Source organism: Rattus rattus, chromosome 7 (assembly GCF_011064425.1).
Source record: "Rattus rattus isolate New Zealand chromosome 7, Rrattus_CSIRO_v1, whole genome shotgun sequence".
Lineage (NCBI taxonomy): Eukaryota > Metazoa > Chordata > Mammalia > Rodentia > Muridae > Rattus > Rattus rattus.
The window spans coordinates 71,098,153-71,119,581 of record NC_046160.1 but is presented as its reverse complement, the minus strand read 5'-3'; the positions used below and the strand labels follow the sequence as shown (position 1 = coordinate 71,119,581).

The window sequence follows — 21,429 nt, the reverse complement described above, 5'->3', positions numbered from 1 at the left end:
ATAAACAAACTCAAAGAGAAAAACACATGATCATTTCATTAGATGCTGAGAAAGCATTTGACAAATTCAACACTCCTTCATGATAAAAGTCCTGGAAAGATCAGGAATTCAAGACCCATACCTAAACATAGTAAAAGCTATATACAGCAAACCAGTAGCTAATATTAAACTAAATGGAAAGAAACTTGAAGCAATCCTACTATAATCAGGGACTAGACAAGGCTGCCCACTCTCTCCCTACTTATTCAATATAGTTCTCAAAGTCGTAGCCAGAGCAATCAGACAACAAAAGGAGATCAAAGGGATACAGATTGAAAATGAAGAAGTCAAAATCTCACTATTTGTGGATGACATGATAGTATACTTAAGTGACCCCAAAAGTTCCACCAGAGGACTACTAAGTCTGATAAACAACATCTGCAAAGTGTCTGGGTATAAAATTAACTCAAACAAATCAGTAGCCTTCCTCTACACAAAGGATAAACAGGTTGAGAAAGAAATTAGGGAAAATGACACCCTTCACAATAGTCCCAAATAATACAAAATACCTTGGTGTGACTTTAACCAAGCAAGTGAAAGATCTGTATGACAAGAACTTCAAGTCTCTGAAGAAAGAAAATGAAGATCTTAGAAGATGGAAAGATCTCTCATTCTCACGGATTGGCAGGATTAATATAGTAAAAATGGCCATTTTACCAAAAGCGATCTACAGATTGGAATGCAATCCCCATCAAAATCCCAATCCAATTCTTCAGAGAGTTAGACAGAACGATTTGCAAATTCATCTGGAATAACAAAAAACCCAGGATAGCTAAAACTATCCTCAACAATAAAAGGACTTCAGGAGGAATCGCTATCCCTGAACTCAAGGAGTATTACAGAGCAATAGTGATAAAAAATGTATGGAATTGGTACAGAGACAGGCAGATAGATCAGTGAAATAGAACTGAAGACCCAGAAATGAACCCACAGACCTATGGCCACTTGATTTTGACAAAGGAGCCAAAACCATCCAATGGAAAAAAGATAGCATTTTCAGCAAATGGTGCTGGTTCAACTGGAGGTCAGCATGTAGAGTAATGCAAATCAATCCATTCTTATCACCCTGTACAAAGCTTAAGTCCAAGTGGGGATCAAGGACCTCCACATCAAACCAGATACACTCAAACTAATAGAAGAAAAAGTGCGGAAGAGTCTCGAACACATGGACACTGGGGAAATTTTCCTCAACAAAACACCAATGGCTTATGCTCTAAGATCAAGAATCGACAAATGGGACCTAATAAAACTGCAAAGACTCTGTAAGGCAAAGGACACTGTGATTAGGACAAAATGGCAACCAACAGATTGGGAAAAGATCTTTATCAATCCTACATCCAATAGAGGGCTAATTTCTAAAATATACAAAGAACTCAAGAAGTTAGACTCCAGAGAGCCAAATCACCCTATTAAAAATGGGGTACAGAGCTAAACAAAGAATTTTCATCTGATAAGTATCGAATGTCTGAGAAGTACCTAAAGAAATGCTCAACATCCTTAGTCATCAGGGAAATGCAAATCAAACAACCCTGAGATTCTACCTAACATCAGTCAGAATGGCTAAGATAAAAAACTCAGGTGACAGCAGATGCTGGCGAGGATGTAGATAAAGAAGAACACTTCTCCATTGTTGGTGGGATTGCAAACTGGTACAACCATTCTGGAAATCAGTCTGGAGGTTCCTCAGAAAATTGGACATTCCACTACCTGAAGACTCAGCTACACCTCTCCTGGTCATATACCCAAAAGATGCTCCAATATACAACAAAGACACATGTTCAGCTATGTTCACAGCAACCTTATTTATAATAGCCCAAAGCTGGAAATAACCCAGATGCCCTTCAACAGAGGAATCGATACAGAAAATGTGGCACATCTATACAATGGAATACTACTCAGCTATCAAAAACAATGACTTCATGAAATTCATAGTTTAATGGATTGAACTAGAAAATATCATCCTTGTGTGGTAACCCAATCACAGAAAAACACACATGGTATGCATTCACTGGTAAGTGGATATTAGCCCAAAAGCTTGAATACAATCCACAGACCACATGAAGCTCAAGAAGAAGGACGACCAAAGTGTGGATGCTTCACCCCTTCTTAAGGGGAGAACAAAAACATTCATAGGTGATGATATGGAAGCAAAGTTTGGAGCAGAGACTGAAGGAACAGACATTCAGTGCCTGCCCCACATTGGTATACAGTCAATATGTATAGATAGCCACCAAAACTAGATAAGACTGATGAAGTTAAGAAGTGCATGCTGACAGGATCCGGATGTAGCTATCTCCTGAGTGGCACAGCCAGAGCATGTCAAATATAGAGGTGAATGCTCGCAGCAAACCATTGAACTGAGAACAGGATCCCCATTGGAGGAATTAGAGAAAGAATTGAAAGAGCTGAAGGAGCTTGCAACCCCATAAGAATAGCAATTCTAACCAACCAGAGCTCCCAGGGACTAAACCCAATACATGGACTGACCATTGGCTCCAGCTGCATATGTAGCAGAGGATGGCCTTGTTGGGCACCAATGGAAGGAAAAGTCCTTGGTCCTGCCAAGGCTAGAACCCCAGTGTAGGAGAACTTCGTGGTGGGGTATGGGTAGATAGGAGTACAGATCGGGAGGAGAACACCCTTACAGAAAAAGGGGAAGGTTAAAGGATAGGGGGCTTATCTCTTGGACACCGATAAATGGCATAACATTTGAAATGCAAATAAAAAATATGAAATAAAATAAAAAATACTGACTTAATTAGTGTCAGATATGATAATGTGTCTCTGTAATCTCTACTTTTGAAAGGAAGAGACAGAAATATCATATCATGAGTTCAAGACCATTCCCTGCAACATAATATAAAGAGGAAGAACAGGAGAAAGAGAGAAGGAAGGATGGGGGAGAAAGATAAAGACAGAGACAGAACCAACTGCTTTTATTAGAAAATACATATAAACTATTCAATAGTTTCACCCAAACTAACATGTCCTCCAAATTACTGATATCCTTTCTTCAATTACCTGGTAATGTTTGGGATTTAGGGTAAGTGCCCGATTGAAGTCCAGAATTGAGTGTTGCTTGTTGAGTTTTACTTTACAAAGTCCCCGATGATAAAAGGCTTCTGCAAAATCAGGGTTTGCTCTCACAGCTTTTGTAAAAGATTCATAGGCCTGGAAGAATAATGTGTATGCACATACACTTACTGACAGAATACATGAATTTAGATTAACAAGGTGTGGTACTCTTATTGAAAAGCTTCACTTGAATTGTTTGGGGAGGGGGGATATTTAAAATTAATTCTCCTAAAGAACCTTGTGGAACAAACAAGTATAATCTTTAGAAATAAGTCAGACTTATAATTAAAAGTCTCATTATTTTCAGACAAATATCTACATAATCCATGTTGGTAAACATCAGTACTTTCAAGTTTAGTTTCAATCATTATACTTTGGATTTCATTAATTTACAGAAACCACAGGCAACAGCATTCAGTTCTCCATTACTGTCCAAGAACTATAGCAGACACATAATTATTAAGTTTCAGGATAAAAAGATTCTCCAATGTATGTAGTCATCTTAACCAATTTAAATCTGATTTGAATTCATCAGTTATCAAGAAGGAAAGTCAAAGAATGTTTTAATCATTAACCATTTCATCTATAGCACAATGAAACACTGAGTTTAACTGCTTCCAATTTAATAAATCAAGTTTGTGAGATGATATTGCTTTTGCTACAATAATTTCCTACAGTTAGACTTATTATTTGATGAGAAGTATGTGTTATCTTTAAAATATTACCGACAAATTAGCATCAAATAAGATGTGCTGATATTTAATTTAAAACAATTCATGGAAACAGGAATACAGGCTGCCTGCTACAAGCTAAGCTTTAGAAGTAGTTTTGGTCAGTTCATGTCTTGCATCTCTGAGGGTCGTATTCAGAAGCAGAACCCAATGCGAGCAACCAATTTGGAGTTCCAAATAATCTCTGCTCCTAAACACACAGACACCATTGGCTCCTACGTCCCTTCCTCCCTTTCTTCTGTTGGGATGGGCAAAGGGTTTCCCTGGTTCCATCTAGTGTTTGGCTGTGGATCTCTACAACTACTTCCTTAGTTGCTGAATGGTGCCCCTCTGATGACAACTTGGCTAGGCACAAATCTATGAGTACAGCAGAATAGCATTAGGAATCATTTCAATGACTTTTTTTTTTACAGTCCTGTTTGAGTCTATCCTGTGCCTATAGATTGTCCTGCCTTTGAGTCTTGACCATCCAGGCAGAGTCAGGTGTGGGCTCCCTCTTATGGCATGGGCCTCAAGCTGAATCAGTCATTGGTTGGCCACTTCTACAAGTTCTGTGTCACCATAACCCCAGCAAATCTCGGCAGTCAGGACAGACTGTAGGTTGAAGGTTTTGTGTCTGGATTGATATCCTAGTCCTGCTGCTAGGAGTCTGCCCTGGTTATAGGCCAGTTCAGGCTCCATATCCCTCAGTGCTAGCAGACTTTGCTGGGGTCACTCTTGTAGATTCCAGGGAGTTTCCAGTACACTGTTTCTACATTGCCTACCAAATGTCCCCCGATTCCAGTCATCTCCCAGTATTCTCTCCTTACATCCCTCCCACCACCCCACCCTGCCTGATCCCACCCATTTCCATCCCTACCTGAAAAATTTATTTTATTTCCCCTTCCCTAGTAGACTGTGTCCCGCCTCCTTGTTACTTAGCCTCGATAAGTCTGTAGATTGGAGCATGGTCATCCTTTACTTAATAGCTAATATCCACTTGTAGGTGAATACATACCATGTTGGTTTTACTAGGTTACCTCATTCAGGATGTGGCTCACAGAATCAACTAAGCAGGGACTATAGGAGCTCACAGAGACTGAAGCAAGACAGACCCTATATGGGTCTGAGCTAGGTCCTCTGCATACACATTATGGTTGTGCAGCTTGGTGTTCTTGAAGGACTCCCAACAGTAGGAGTGGGGGCTGCCTCTGACTCTTTTGTCTGCTTTGGGGGCCCTTTTCTTACTACTGGGTTCCCTTGTCTAGCTTTGATATAAGGGTTTATGTCTTGTCTTACTGCAACTTGATATGCTATGATTGGTTGCTATTCCTGGGAGGCCTGCTCTTTTCTGAAGGGAACTGGAGGAGTGGATCTTGGGGAGAGAGGAGAGGTGCTGAGAGGAGAAGAGGGAGGGGAAATTACAGTGGGGATGTAAGGTACAAGAGAATTACAAAGAAAAAAAGCTAAACACGCAGATACCATTTGAAAATTGCCTTCCTCCATGTAACAAAGACCCAAGTTATACAGACAATCTGCTGAAACACTAGTGGCATCTGGTCCTTTGTCAGAAAATGTATACAGTTCCAATGCCTTCTTAAATAGTCTCACAGATTCCTATAAGAATAAAAGCAAAGATAAGGGATGAAGCAGATGGCTTTCTACTGGTTACTTGTTCAACATCATAACCTTAAAAGCAAAGAAAACTTGAGCCCACAGAAATTCTGCTCTCGTGTCATACAAATGCACACAGATCTGGTAAGGTCACAAATGTCGTCCTTATATAACTGGAGGACCTGTCCCCCAGAGGATGAACCCAGCAAGTCCCCCCCCCGGGGGGCTATCAGGTCTGAGGTGTGTTTCCATGTATGGATTTCTGTAACTAGAACTTCTGAATTCAAACACCAGACTTGAACGTGTAGGCTCTTTACTAATAATTACCTTGCTATTTCTCTGAATGGAGTACTAGAAAGTTATTAGGTAATAGAAGTATTGATGATACTCGATACCATTTGAATCACCCCTTTTGTGTGTTTTACTCTTAATGGGGTTCAGCTAGATCTAGAAAAAAAATGTTTTCATCAAATATTACCCACATAAATTTAGTAGAAATAGTTGAAACACATTAATGAAAAAGCTTAACTTTCCAAATGTTATTTACTGATTGGCAAACTATCATATGCATCTAAACATCAGGTTTAAACATTGTCGCTACCCTGATTTATAAACTGGAGTGAATTGGTAAAGCAGTTATGGGATTTATTAACTTAAATATGCTGTCTTCATGACTCCTCTTCAGCATTTCCTACGTAGTCCCGAGTCACCTCAACATCCAGTCTTCCATCCTCAGCACAGAAATCCCGCAGTTCTCTGTACCTGACACAGAGCAGCATGGAGATTCATCCTTCTGCCCCCATCTCTCTCTCTCTGTCTCTGTAACTCTGTCTCTTTATCTCTGTATCTCTATCTCTTGTATATCTACCTCTACCTATCTGTCTGTCTCCCTATCTCTATCTGTCTCTCTATCTCCATCACTATTTCTATACTGGTTTCTGGAGAAATAATGTTCTTGAGAACCTTAAAGACCTTTCATTTATTCTGTAGGCATTCATTCCCTCCATTAGACAAGGCCACACCCACTCATTTTTCCATGATATTTCTGCTGTAGTTTAGCTCCTGCTATAATCCCCTAAAGAACACCACTCAAAAACTTCTGGAAGTCCTCTGACTTCGTTATATTTTACAAAGCATAGTCTTAAATATCTTTCAAGATCTACATCACTGCTTAGTTTAAAGCTGTTGCCCCATGTTACAATAATAATAGAATCCCAGATGATAAAATTTGTATTATTTTCATATTTCTAAAAAGGAAACATAGTGCCTTTGAACCAGCATACATTTGTAATGTTTTCACAGTGAGAGGGCTGTGCGTAGACTAACTGAGTCTTTTATGTGCCCTAGGCCAAAAGTACTAGTTGGGTGTTATTGCCATCTGATAGCTCAAATACAGAAGTCTCTTCTTCCAAGACCATTGAGGTTGTTGAAAACTTTTTATTTCCCTATGACTACATGGCAGAGTATTGACTTGTGTTTGGGAGATCCTGAAATTCTATAGCCCATAGCATCTCCTGCCTTGGGACCATCCCCATAGTCAGTTACTAGCTAGTACAGCTCTTTGCTTCATCAAGGCTAGCAGGACAGTGTCTCTCCAGGATTCTACTCACAAACATTATGAAATGTAACATAATTATGGGCCATGTGGCATTCCATCACCTTTGCTGTGGTCTACTAGTCAGAGCAAGTGAGATTCCACCTACACTACAGTCCCAGAATGGCACAGTGTGTACGTTGGGCATGCATTATGTCTGCCACAAGAAGATAGATGCCACATTTATCTGGTGTCAAGTGAGGAAGTGAAGAAAATTAGTCCAAGATTTGATAGTTTTAATGATTAAAATAAAGGTTGTTAATTGAAGAAGTAACAAAGTGGCAAAAACAGAGAGGCACGATTTTACTTCAATGACAAATGTTAGACAACATACCATGTTTAGCATTTAAACATTATGCAGTGTACAGCTGAATCAAGATATTACATGATGTCCACTAATATGTATGTATCTTATGTTTTATGCATGTTAATTTGAATTTTTAAATTTTAGTAACCTTTTTAAAGCTCATCATAGAAAAAGTACAAGAAGGAAGGCCCAAGTGAGAAAGCTTGAATCTCACATAGAGGGGGGAATAAAATGGTCATAAGAGGTAGATGGAGGGAGGGAACTGAGAGGGAGGGGGATGGGGAGAGGAATTGGGAATTCAAGATCAGTCATTGGGAAGCACAAGAAAAATGGCTAGGTAGCCATGAAAAATGTATGGAAATCTACAACAGACCAGGATGAGGAGGCAGGAGGCATTTCCAGGACAAAACAGAGAACTAAGATGAAGGAGGCATCCAAGAACTAATGGGGGTGAGCTTAGCTGTGACTCATTACATTCAGGATATGGAACCTGAAGAGGCTACCTCCTGTAGCCAGACAGGAACCCCAGTGGAGCAATAGAGTCACCAACCCATTCACAAAACTTTCAACCCCAAACTAATCCTGTGTACAAGGAATACAGGCATGAAAATGGAGCAGAGACTGGGGAAAGCCAACAAATAACCAGTCCAACTTGAGATTCCCATGGGCAAGCACCAATTCCTGACACTATTAATGGCACTCTGTTATGCCGGCAGACAGAAGCATGTTGTCTTCTGAGAGGCACCACCTAGCAGCTGACTCAGACAGATACAGATACCTTCAGCCAAACAGTGGATAGCGTCTGGAAAGTCTTATGGAAGGATATAGAAAGAATTACAGCCCTGAAGGGGATACAAACTCCACAGAAGGCCAACAAAAGCAAATATCCTGGATCCTTGGGGATCTCAGAGTTTAACCACCAACTAAAGAATATATACCAACTAGACCTAGGCCTCCCCACACATACGCAGCAGATGTGCAGCCTAGTCTTCATGTGAGTCCTGAAGAACTATAATGGTGGCCATCCCAAAAGCTGTGTGTGGGATATGTTCTTCTAGCTGGACTGTCTTGTCTGGCCTCAATGGGAGAGGAAGATCCTAGTCTCAAAAAGACTTGAAGTGCCAGGGTAAGGGAAGATATGGGGGAGGGGAGGCTCCATCCTCTCAGAAGATAAGGGGAGGGGGGATAGGGGAAAGATTGTGGGAGGGGGTGACCAGGAGGAGGGACAGTGAGCAGGATATAAAATGAATGAGTAAAAAAAATTTAATTAAAAAAAGGATTTAAAAAAAAAAAAGCACAAACAAAAACTAATCACCTAAAAGTAACTCCAAAAGTAGATATACCCAAACTCACCAAGGATGACTGTTTATCCAAAGGTACAGGAGAACAAGCCACAAATGCTGAGATGACATAGCACATGGACAAGGGTCAGTACAGAGAACTGTTTTTTAAAACACATAAAGCAGAAAGAAGAAGATAACAAACGGAAGTGCAGGAAACTGACAGAGCAGAAAGTACAATTGACTGACAGACATAGAATGAATGATACTTATCCTGACACTCAAGTCAGAGGCATGGACTGAGCACCGAAGGCATCAGTTCCTGTCCACAAGACTGTTAAAAACAAAAGCTTGGAAAATCCAGTTCCTGGAGATGGCACTGTCAAAGTAGAAGAATAACCTGGCATAACATTAGAGAACAGATTCACAGGCCAGCAGTCCACTCCCAAGACTACATCCTCAAACAGGATGTGCAAAAACCTATTTTGAGGAGTTCTATTTTAACAAGAAAGAAAGAGAGGGAGGGAGGGAGGAATGAATCCAATACGTTGGTTAACAGAAAAATCAATGTATAGCATAATAAGTACAGATACAGTCACTAGTATGTGAATAATTCATAAATAAATGTTATCATTTTTAAAATATTTAAATGTAGTCTGTGGTGGTTTGAAGAGCTATGGCTTCCTTGGCTCATGTGTTTGAATGCTTGACCCATAGGGAATAGCACTATCATGAAGTACGGCCTTGTTGGAGTGGGTGTGTCATTGTGCAGGTGGGCTTTGAGGTCTCCTATGCCTGAACTATGCCCAGTATGACACGCAGTCACATTGTACTGCCTACCATTCAAGATATAGAACTCTAAGCTCCTTTTCCAACACCATGTCTGTATGTTGTCATGCATCCCACCATGATGATAATGGAATAAACCTCTGAAACTCTAAGCCAGTCTCAATTAAATGTTCTCTTTATGAGTTGCCTTGGTCATGGCGTCTCTTCACAGCAATAAAACTGTAACTAGGATACCACCCTTACGTATAATTCATAAATTCCATTGCAAAGTTTAATAAACATCAATCCATCTATTGGCCGATTTTTCACCTTTATTCTTTTGGCCTTCATTTGGGCTTTTGCCAAGAGTGCATAAGTGGAGATATCTGGTTTATTGGCTATGACCCCTTCCAAGATATGAATGGCCTTGTCATGGTTTTCACAAAATGAATAAATGAGTGCTTCCTGTATTGGGGACAGCTCGATTGCACCTGAAAGCAAAGGAAAGATTACTGTTTGGAGAAGACAGCTGACCACACAGGAGTGCAGACATCCTGATACACCAGGAAAGACTGTACCCTCTGGACACCTCTGCCCACATCTCTGGTCCAAGGGGAAACTGCACAGTGCCTCTGGACACAGGGTTATAGGAACAGACAGCTGCCAGTACCCATGGTTCTGGTCTGCGCCCAGGACCGAACTGAACTGGCCAAACAGCTCCCTGCACCCAAATCCTGTGGGGGAGAGAGTTGGACCCTCAGAAGTGTGAATACTCCTGAGTAGTCAGAGGAGAATACCCTCTGCCCACAGTCCAAACTCAATAGAGAATCCCATAGTGCCAACTGTGCCCACTGGGTGCAAGGACCTACACGAGCAATCAGGGGCAGGACCGTTTAATTCCTGCAGGCCCCTAGAGCTGGAAGACAGTCACCAGGAGCTCTGCCACAGCTGAGAGCAGAGCACCTATTCTCAGAAAAGGCTGAAAGAAAACAGGAAAACAGTTCTACAGGAGTGCTGACACAGAGGCCTACAGCAGGGCCAAGTCACTCTCAGAAACAGCAAGACAAGCAAACACCAGAGACAACCCAATGGCTAGAGGCAAGCGCAGGAACCTAAGCAACAGAAACCAAGACTACTTGGCATCATCAGAGCCCAGTTCTCCCACCAAAGAAAATACTGGATATCCAAACACACCAGAAAAGCAAGATTTAGATTTGAAACCACATTTTTGATAGTGATGGAGGACTTTAAGAAAGACATAAACAACTCCCTTAGAGAAATGCAGGAAAACACAAGTAAACAAGTAGAAGCCCTTAAAGAGGAAACACAAAAATCCCTGAAAGAATTACAGGAAAATACAACCAAACAGGTGAAGGAATTGAAAATGGAAATAGAAACAACAAAGAAAGCACAAAAGGAGAAAACACTAGATATAAAAAACATAAGGAAGAGACACGTAGCCATAGATACAAGCATCACCAACAGAATACAAGAGATAGAAGAGAGAATCTCAGGGGCAGAAGATACCATAGAAAACATCGACACAACTGTCAAAGATAATGTAAAATGCAAAAAGCACCTAGCCCAAAACATACAGGAAATTCAGGACACAATGAGAAGATCAAACCTAAAGATAATAGGGATAGAAGAAAGTGAAGACTCTCATATTAAGGGGACAGTAAATAAATTCAACAAAATTATAGAAGAAAACTTCCCTAACCTAAGGAAAGAGATACCCATAAATATACAAGAAGCCTACAGAACTCCAAATAGATTGGACCAGAAGAGAAATTCCTCCCACCACATAATAGTTAAAACACCAAATGCACAAAACAAAGAAAGAATATTAAAAGCAGTAAGGGAAAAAAAGTCAAGTGACATATAAAGGCAGACTTGTAAGAATTACACCAGACTTCTCACCAGAGACTATCAAAGTCAGAAGATCCTAGACAGATGTCGTACAGACCCTAGAGAACACAATGCCAGTCCAAGTTACTGTATCCAGCAAAACTCTCAATTAACATAGATGGAGAAACCAAGATATTCCATGACAAAATCAAATTTATGCAATATCTTTCTACAAATTCAGTGCTACAAAGGATAATAGATGGAAAACTCCAACACAAGGAGAGAAACTATACCATACAGAAAGCAAGAATATAATTTCCTTGCAATGAAACCAAAAGAGAGACAAACATAAATTCCACCTCTAACAACGAAAATAACAGGAAGTTACAATCACTATTCCTTAATATCTCTCAACATCAATGGACTCGATTCCCCAATAAAAAGACATAGACTAACAGAATAGATACGTAAAGAGGACCCAGCATTTTGCTGCATGCAGGAAACACAACTCAGAGACAAAGGCAGACACTATCTCAGAGGAAATGACTGGAAAAAAATTTCTGAGCAAATGGCCCGAAGAAACAAGCTGGAGTTGCCATTCTAATATCTATTAAAATTGACTTTCAACCAAAAGACATTAAAAAAGATAAGGAAGGACACTTCATATTCATCAAAGGAAAAATCCACCTAGATGAGCTCTCAATTCGAAATATCTATGGTCCAAATGCAAGGGCACCTACATCCATAAAAGAAACCTTACTAAAGCTCAAAGCACACATTGCACCTCACACAATAATAGTAGAAGATTTAAACACCCCACTCTCATCAATGGACAGATCATGGAAACAGAAATTAAACAGAGACGTAGAGAAACTAACAGAAGTTATGAAACAAATTGATTTAACAGATATTTATAGAACTTTCCATCCTAAATCAGAGGTACCTTCTTCTCAGCACCTCATGGAATCTTCTTCAAAATTGACCATATAATTGGTCACAAAACAGGCCTCAACAGATACAGGAAGATAGAAATAATCCCATGCATCGTATCAGATCACCACACACTAAGACTGGTCTTCAATAACAACAATAATGACAGAAAGCCCACATATACATGGAAGTTGAACAATGCTCTACTCAATGACAACTTGGACAAGGAAGAAATAAAGAAAGAAATTAAAGACTTCTTAGAATTTAATGAAAATGAATATACAACAGTCACAAGCTTATGGGATACAATGAAAGCGGTACTAAGAGGAAAACTCATAGCTCTGAATGCCTGTAAAAAGAAACAGGAGAGAGTATATATCAGCAGCTTGGCAGCACACCTAAAAGCTCTAGAACAAAAAGAAATAAATAAACACAAAAGGAGTAGAAGGCAGGAAATAATCAAACTCAGAGCTGAAATCAACCACGTAGAAAAAGAAAAGGAATATACAAAGAGTCAACAAAACCAGGAGCTGGTTCTTTGAGAAAATCAACAAGAGAGATAAACACTTAGCCAGATTAACCAGAGGTCACAGAAAGTGTATCCAAATTAACAAAATAAGAAATGAAAAGAGAGACATAACAACAGAATCTGAAAAAATTAAAAAAAACCATCAGATCCTATTACAAAAGTCTATATTCAACAAAACTGGAAAATCTGGAGGAAATGAGTGGACAATTTCCTAGACAGATACCAGGTACCAAAGTTAAAATAGGAACAAATAAACCATCTAAACAACCCCATAACTCCTAAAGAAATAGAAGCAGTTACTAAAAGTCTCCCAATCAAAAAGAGCCCAGGTCCAGATGGGTTCAGTGCAGAATTCTATCAGACCTTCATAGAAGACCTCATACCAATACTGTCCCAAGCTACTCCACAAAATTGAAACAGATGGAGCACTACCAATATTCCTTCTATGAAGCCACAACTACTCTTATACTGAAACCACACAAAGACCCAACAAAGAAAGAGAACTTCAGACCAATTTCCCTTATGAATATCGATGCAAAAATACTCAATAAAATTCTGGCAAACCGAATCCAAGAACACATCAAAATAATCATCCATCATGATCAAGTAGGCTTCATCCCAGGGATGCAGGGATGGTTTAATATACAAAAATCCATCAATGTAATCCACTATATAAACAAACTGAAAGAACAAAACCACATGATCATTTCATTAGATGCTGAGAAAGCATTTGACAAAATTCAACACCCTTTCATGATAAAAGTCTTAGAAAGATCAGGAATTCAAGTCCCATACCTACACATAGTAAAAGCAATATGCAGCAAACCAGTAGCTAACATCAAACTAAATGGAGAGAAACTTGAAGCAATCCCACTAAAATCAGGGACTAGACAAGGCTGCCCACTCTCTCCCTACTTATTCAATATAGTACTTGAAGTCCTAGCCAGAGAAATCAGACAGCAAAAGGGGGTCAAAGGGATACAAATTGGAAGGGAAGAAATCAAAATATCACTATTTGCAGAGGACATGATAGTGTACTTAAGTGACCCCAAAAGTTCCAACAGAGGACACTAAGCCTGATAAACAACTTCTGCAAAGTGTCTGGGTATAAAATTAACTCAAACAAATCGGTAGCCTTCCTCTACTCAAAGGATTAACAGGCTGAGAAAGAAATTAAGGAAATGACACCCTTTAAAATAGTCCCAAGTAATATAAAATATCTTGCTGTGACATTAACCAAGCAAGTAAAAGATCTGTATGACAAGAACTTCAAGTCTCTGAAAAAAGAAAATGAAGATCTCAGAAGATGGAAAGATCTTCCATGCTCATGGATTGGGAGGACTAATATAGTAAAGATGGTCATTTTGCAAAAAGCAATCTACAGATTCAAAGCAATCACCATCAAAATTCCTACTCAATTCTTTATAGAGATAGAAAGAAAAATTTGCAAATTCATTTGGAACAACAAAAAACCAAGGATAGCGAAACTATACTCAACAATAAAAGAACTTCTGGGGGAATCACGATCCCTGACTTCAAGCAGTATTACAGAGCAATAGTCATAAAAACTGTATGGTATTGGTACAGAGACAGACAGATAGACCAATGGAACAAAATTGAAGACCCAGAAATGGAGCCACAAACCTATAGTCACTTGATACTTGACAAAGGAGCTAAAACCATCCAATGGAAGAATGATAGCATTTTCAACAAATGGTGCTGGTTCAACTGGAGGTCAGCATGTAGAAGAATGCAGATCGATCCATTCTTATCACCCTGTACAAAGCTTAAGTCCAAGTGGGGATCAAGGACCTCCACATCAAACCAGATACACTCAAACTAATAGAAGAAAAAGTGAGGAAGAATCTCGAACACATGGGCACTGGAGAAAAGTTCCTGAACAAAACACCAATGGCTTATGCTTTAAGATCAAGAATCAACAAATGGGATCTCATAAAACTGCAAAGCTTCTGTAAGGCAAAGGACACTGTCGTTAGGACAAAACGGCAACCAACAGATTGGGAAAAGATCTTTACCAATCCTACATCTGATACAGGGCTAATATCCAAACTACACAAAGAACTCAAGAAGTTAAACTCCAGAGAGCCAAAAAACCCTATTAAAAATAGGGTACAGAGCTAAACAAAACATTTTCAGCTGAGGATTATGGAATGGCCAAAAAGCACCTGAAGAAATGTTCAACATTCTTAGTCATCGGGGAAATACAAATCAAAAAAAAAAAAAAAAAAAAACCTGAGATTTCACCTCACACCAGTGAGAATGGCTAAGATCAAAAACTCAGGTGACAGCAAATGCTGGCGAGGATGTGGAGAAAGGGGAACACTCCTCCATTGTTGGTGGGGTTGCAGACTGCTACAACCATTCTGGAAATCAGTCTGGCGGTTCCTCAGAAAATTGGACATTGAACTACCTGAGGATCCAGCTATACCTCTCCTGGGCATATAACAAAGACACATGCTCTACTATGTTCATAGCAGCCTTATTTATAATAGCCAGAAGCTGGAAAAAAACCCAGATGCCCTTCAACAGAGGAATGGATTAAAAAAAATGTGGTACATCTACACAATGGAGTACTAGTCAGCTATCAAAAAACTAAGCTATCATGAAATTCATAGACAAATGGAATGAACCAGAAAATATCATGCTGAGTGAGGTAACCCAATCACAGAAAAACACACTTGGTATGCACTCATTGATAAGTGGATATTAACCAAAAAGCTCGAATTCCCCAAGATACAATCCACAGACCACAGGAAGCTCAAGAAGAAGGATGAGCAAAATGCGGATACTCCCACTCCTTCTTAAAAGGGGAAAAAATATCCATAGGAGGGGATATGGAAGCAAAGTTTAGAGCAGCGGCTCAAGGAATGGCCATTCAGAGCCTGACCCACATGTGGCCCATATATATACAGCCACCAAAACTAGGTAAGATTGATGAAGCTAAAAAAATGCATGCTGAAAGGGACTGGATACAGATCTCTCCTGAGAGACACATACAGAGCATGTCCAATACAGAGGTCAATGCTAGCAGCAATCCACCCAACTGAGAACAGGGCCCCCTTGGGGGGAAATTAGAGGAAGGATTGAAAGAGTTGAAGGAGCTTGCAACCCCATAAAAACAATGCCAACAACCAGAGCTTCCAGGAACTAAACCACTACTGAAAGACTATACATGGACTGACCCAGGGTTCCAACTGCATATATAGCAGAGAATAGCCATGTTGGGGCACCAGTGGAAGGGGAAACCCTTGGTCCTGCCAAGGTTGGACCCCAATGCAGGGTAATATGGGGTTGGGCAATAAGGAGGATGTATAGGGCAAATACCCATATGGAGGAAGGAGAGGGGAGGGAATGGGGGCTTATGGGCTGCAAATTCGGAAGGGGAATAACATTTGAAATATAAGTAAAGAAATATATCTAATAAAAAATTTTTAAAAAAGAAAGATTACTGGTACCCATGCTGCATAGTGTGAATTTAGAATATAATTATATTAAGGGAGCCACAGATTATGATATTAGTTTTGCAATATGAAATGCTATATCAAGTGAAACCTTTTATTACCATAAAACAAAAAGTCACTACAGTTACAAACAAAAAAAAATAAAATAAAATCATAAGCCTGGTATATCACAAAGTTAGCTCTCTCACAAAATTCATTAATTTTGTAGATATAAAGACCACAGTTTCAAATTCTGCCTTTCAAGTGAATTGTTCATCATCTCAATATCAATATATCTATATTACAAATAGTACAAAACATGGAGAAGTATTTCTTTAATGTTTTAGTTTGAATTAGTGTTATTTACCTTTGTTCATTTCTGCTACTTGAAAAATAGCGAACTTTGCAAGATCATAACTCTTCATCATAAGAAGATACTGTCCTCTGGAAGAAATAATAGCTTTTATTCTACACAGGTAAAAGGTAATTATTCTGTTGGATTTTAAGTCTTGTATTTGATTTTTCCCTTGGCATGTATAAAGTACATTCTGATCACTATAACCCCCACATTGTTCTCATCTCCTTCTGCCCCTGCTTTACAATGCCCCCTCCCCTGTTCTTGAAGCCTGTCTCACACTCAGTCTTTCTTTGCTTTGTTGCTGCTGCTGCTGCTACTGTTGTTTTAAGACTCACCGACTTTAACTAACATCCTCTATGTGACCATGGGTTTAGAACTCACGGAAATGTGGGCTCCTCCGTTGTATACCCAACTGAAAGAAATGTCTGTTCTTCATCCCCAGATCACGACTGACTGTCGATAAGCCCAGTCTTGTGGGGTTCAGTGCAGGCAACCACAGCTGCTCTGACCTGTCTAGAAGACAGCATTGTGCAGCCCTTCTCCCTATCTCCCACCCAGCTCTTCCATAATCACCCTTGAATCTTAGATTTAATGTCCTGTTCAGAGCTAAGCACTCACTCATCAAAAGTAAGTACTCTGATGTTTATGATGATACCTAATCTTTTACAATTGTAAAACATTCACATATTTACATAAGTATTATAAAATCAAATTTTAAACTAAGATAAACTGAATTGAATCAAATATAGTCACTTGTTTGGGGTTTTTTGTTGTTGTTGTTGTTGTTGTTGTTGTTGTTGTTTGTTTGTTTTTAGCTTTTGGTACTTTGAGGCAGGAACTCTCTATGCAATTCTGGCTGTCCTGGAACTTGCTGTGTAGACTGAGCTGGCCTTGAACACAGAGAGATCTACATGCCTCTGCCTCTGCCTCCTCTGCCTCTGCCTCTGCCTCTGCCTCTCTGCCTCTCTCTCTCTCTCTCTGCTCTCTGCCTCTCTCTCTCTCTCTCTCTCTCTCTCTCTCTGCCTCTCTCTCTCTCTCTCTCTCTCTCTCCTCTCTCTCTCTCTCTCTGCTCTCTCTCTCTCTCTCTCTCTCTGCTCTCTCTCTCCCTCTCCTCTGCCTCTCCTCTCTCCTCTCCTCTCCTCTGCCTCTGCCTCTGCCTCTCTCTCTCTCTCTCTCTCTCTGCCTCTGCCTCTCTGCCTCTGCCTCTCTGCCTCTCTGCCTCTCTGCCTCTGCCTCTCTGCCTCTCTGCCTCTTCCTCTCTGCCTCTCTGCCTCTCTGCCTCTGCCTCTGCCTCTGCCTCTGCCTCTGCCTCTGCCTCTGCCTCTGCCTCTGCCTCTGCCTCTGCCTCTGCCTCTGCCTCTGCCTCCAAGTACTAGGATTAAAAGCACGCATCACCGTGCATGGCAAAAAAAAAAAAATCAAAAGAGATAAATTAACATGGATTTCCAATGACAGAAACAATTTATGAACTGCGAACCTAAAATAAAAAAGTTAAGGTTCATAGAGCAGAAAGGGGTAAAATGTTAATGTAAATTTCTAAAATGTGGTTTAAGTGTTAAAACATAAAATACATCTTTATCAGAAAATATGTTCTATTGTATTTTCCCAGGCCTATGAATATTTTTGGTAATAATTCTTACAATAGGTTTCTATAACAAATTCTACTAAATTTGAGTTACAATAATAATAGTCAATTTTTTTCCATTTAATTAGCAGAGGGTTCTATTCAGTACTTCTGTGGATACAAACAAAACCAATGTTCAAAAGTAGCACCTTACTTTGAAAGGATATGTGCTATCTACACAGCAAGTCATCTAGAAGGCTTCAAAGGACCTTGCTCTTAGCAGCTATATTTTAGTGCAAGAGTACAGCAAACTGAATGATATGGTTATCTTAGCATGTAATTAAGAATAAAAATAAATGTTAAGAGGTAGACGTTGTTTCGAGATTAATTGTAAAATAAGAATAGAGGAAGAATAGAAGAACGCCAAGAGTTTGTTAAAACATCCAGTTATTCCAAGAAGAACTCAGTGCCTGTGCTCATACCTTATTATGTATAGGTGGATTGCATCAGGCTGGAGATGGATAGCCCGAGATAATTCAGCTACTGCCCTTTTCAGTTTATGCAGCTGTTGAATGATAAACAGAAATGTGTATTCTAATTGAAGCAATCACCTTATTTTTGATGTTTAGCCTCTTCCACAATTTCTTGCAAAATTTTTGTAGAAACTTGTCTAAATATATCTTATATTCGTAACTGCTTGTTTGAAATTATTTCTTTTAATGTTTGAGGTTATAATTATATCGTTTCCTCTTCCCATTTTACCACTTAAACAGCACCTCATACCCCTCAAATGTATGGCCACTTCTCATTAACTGCTGTTACATATGTGTGTGTATGAATATAAAAAGTATATCATTTTCTTAACCCACCAAAGCAAACATAAATCATAAAAACAAAAAAAAGAACTGTTATTTTGCAGAGTCCTTATTTTTTAATTGGTTTCCTTTAGTTTTGAAGGATGATTACAAACACCCATTCATGTATTATTTTACACTGATTTGTGTGATGTTGTAGTATGCATATGTTTCTCTTTTGCTTAACTTTTCAAGTTTTCTCTCTCAACCCTAACATCTGTTTCAGCAAACTTCACATAATTACCTAGCATGTAAAGGGGACCATAAAAAGTAAAAGTAAATTCCACTTTAAAAATAAGGTGGAGAAGCAGGCTTGAAATAAAATTAATAAGTGAATGGGTAAAACAAATCATAAGAATCGTACAAAAAGAAGTCTGTTTGACATTCATATGGAAGGAAGCATTCATTCTTATCCCTATTATGTTCAGAGAAATATAGCTTGAATTTCTATACTTTAGAGGACAAAAAATATCAATTACCATTAAAGACATTGCCAGTAGAGCAACACTACACAAACCTAGACATATTAACCCAAACAACCAGCGCTGCCATCCATAAGATGGTAGTGTGCTGCTACAAAAATTTATTTATACATGGAAATGAGGTGTATAAACTAATTTATACATGAAATAAATGGAACAGAAAAAGCACAAGCTATTTGAAGAAAATAACGTGTAGAGTTAAAAGGAAATCCAAAGAGATAAAGTTTGTTTAAACAAATTAGAGAATTTCTGTGGAACTTTGGGGCTATTGCTTCTTAAGCTGACCTTGTCCTGGTGGTACAACTAATGAAGTAGTGGCATTTTCACATTACCATACCTAGTTGTACCAACAGTCCACATTGGCATCGCTTGTCTCAGTCCTATGATCAATTACTTGTGAAAGCACTGTACAGGAGGAAGAGTTTGTTTTGACTTGTAGTTTGAAGACATAACAGTCAATCATGGTGGAAAACACATAGTAGCAGGCTGTCCGATGGTAATGAGAGCTTAAGGCTGGAATATCTCTCACCTCAACAGCCCTGCAGCAGAGACCTGACAGGAAGGGGGATCCGGATATAAAACACCAAGATCCATACCGTGATGTACTTTCTCCAGTTAGGTGTCACCTCATTGAAATTCCACAGTCTCCCAAAATAGCATCACCAACTGGGGACCAAGAGTCCAAATAAATAAGAAACTGATGGGAGATATTTTATATTTAAACCATAACATTCCATCCTCAACATCACACACCCTATCCCATCTCATAATAGAAAATGCAATCAGCCTGACTCCAAAATTACCTACTTTCTCATATTTCCAATACTATCCAAAACCTGTTGTTGCTGATGTTACCAAGTACTTGATAAAACAACTTTTAAAAAGACTTATTTTGCCTCTGTTTGAGAAAATTCAGTCTATTATGTGAGGAAATATGGTGGCTGGCTAAACCATGGGAAAAATACATTAGTCAAGACATCATATATCTTGGTAGACAAGGAAGTAGAAACACAGCAAGACCACATTATAAAATTTCAACTCTACTTCCTCTCCATTACAACACTCCAAGAGTGCTACTAGCAGGACACTATATAAGTCTGTGGAGGAGGGGGCATTCTGCATATTTATGGACCATAAAAACTTCGTTGGGACCCATAGAAGTTCAATCTCTGAGATTATTCACTTTTCTGGGTGTCTTAGTTAGAGTTTTACTGCTCTGAACAGACACCATGACCAAGGCAAGTCTTATAAAGGACAACATTTAATTGGGGCTGACTTACAGGTTCAGAGGTTCAGAGGTTCAGTCTATTTTCATCAAGGTGGGAGCAAGGTAAGCATTCAGGCAGGCATGGTGCAGGCAAAGCTAAGAGTTCTACATCTTCATCTGAAGGTTGTTAGTGGAAGACTGACTTCTAGGCAGTTGGGTGAGGGTCTTAAGACCATGCCCACAGTGACACACCTACTCCAACAGGGCCACACCTCCAAATAATGCCACTCCCTGGGCCAAGCATATACAAACCATCACACTGGGGTTAAGTTTTAGCTTAGATTAAGAAAGGAGGCTAAATGGATTCCCTTGCCTAACTGGACTTCCTGGTTGGGCCTCAGAAGGAGATGTATTTAGTCCTGCTGGGACTGGATATCCCAGAGCAGGGTGGTACCCAAATGGGGCTTCCCTTTCTCTCCACAGAAATAGGGAGGGGGTTACAGGGGAGGAATTTGTAAGGGTGGGACTGAGAGAAGAGGAGGGACTGGGAGTACAGGTCAGAGTCCACAATCAGGATGTAAAGTGAACAAAGAAATTAATAAAGTAAAGGAAAGATCCTCATAGAGACAAGGGGGTGCAGAATAGTCAATATAGGATGTACCTGGAGGAGGATAAAATCTGGAGTGTTAAAAAATTAAATAAAGTTAAAAAGAGAAAGAGAGAAAGAAAGAAAGAAAGAAAGAAAGGAAGGAAGGAAGGAAGGAAGGAAGGAAGGAAGGAAGGAAGAAATTAATGAGGCTAAACCTACA

The 21,429-nt window shown here is 39.5% G+C and overlaps 1 protein-coding gene across 1 annotated transcript in view; it reads right to left on the bottom strand.

The window, feature by feature from the left end:
* Positions 1-21,429, bottom strand: part of Ttc6 (tetratricopeptide repeat domain 6) — a 207,907-nt gene that overhangs the window by 30,664 nt on the left and 155,814 nt on the right. Inside the window, exons 19-23 of the mRNA XM_032907781.1 lie at positions 18,560-18,642; positions 16,523-16,599; positions 9,718-9,878; positions 5,307-5,441; positions 3,061-3,210 (exon numbers count right to left, since the gene is read on the bottom strand). Coding sequence (XP_032763672.1) covers positions 3,061-3,210; positions 5,307-5,441; positions 9,718-9,878; positions 16,523-16,599; positions 18,560-18,642 — 606 coding nt within the window. The remainder of the gene's footprint in view (positions 1-3,060; positions 3,211-5,306; positions 5,442-9,717; positions 9,879-16,522; positions 16,600-18,559; positions 18,643-21,429) is intronic.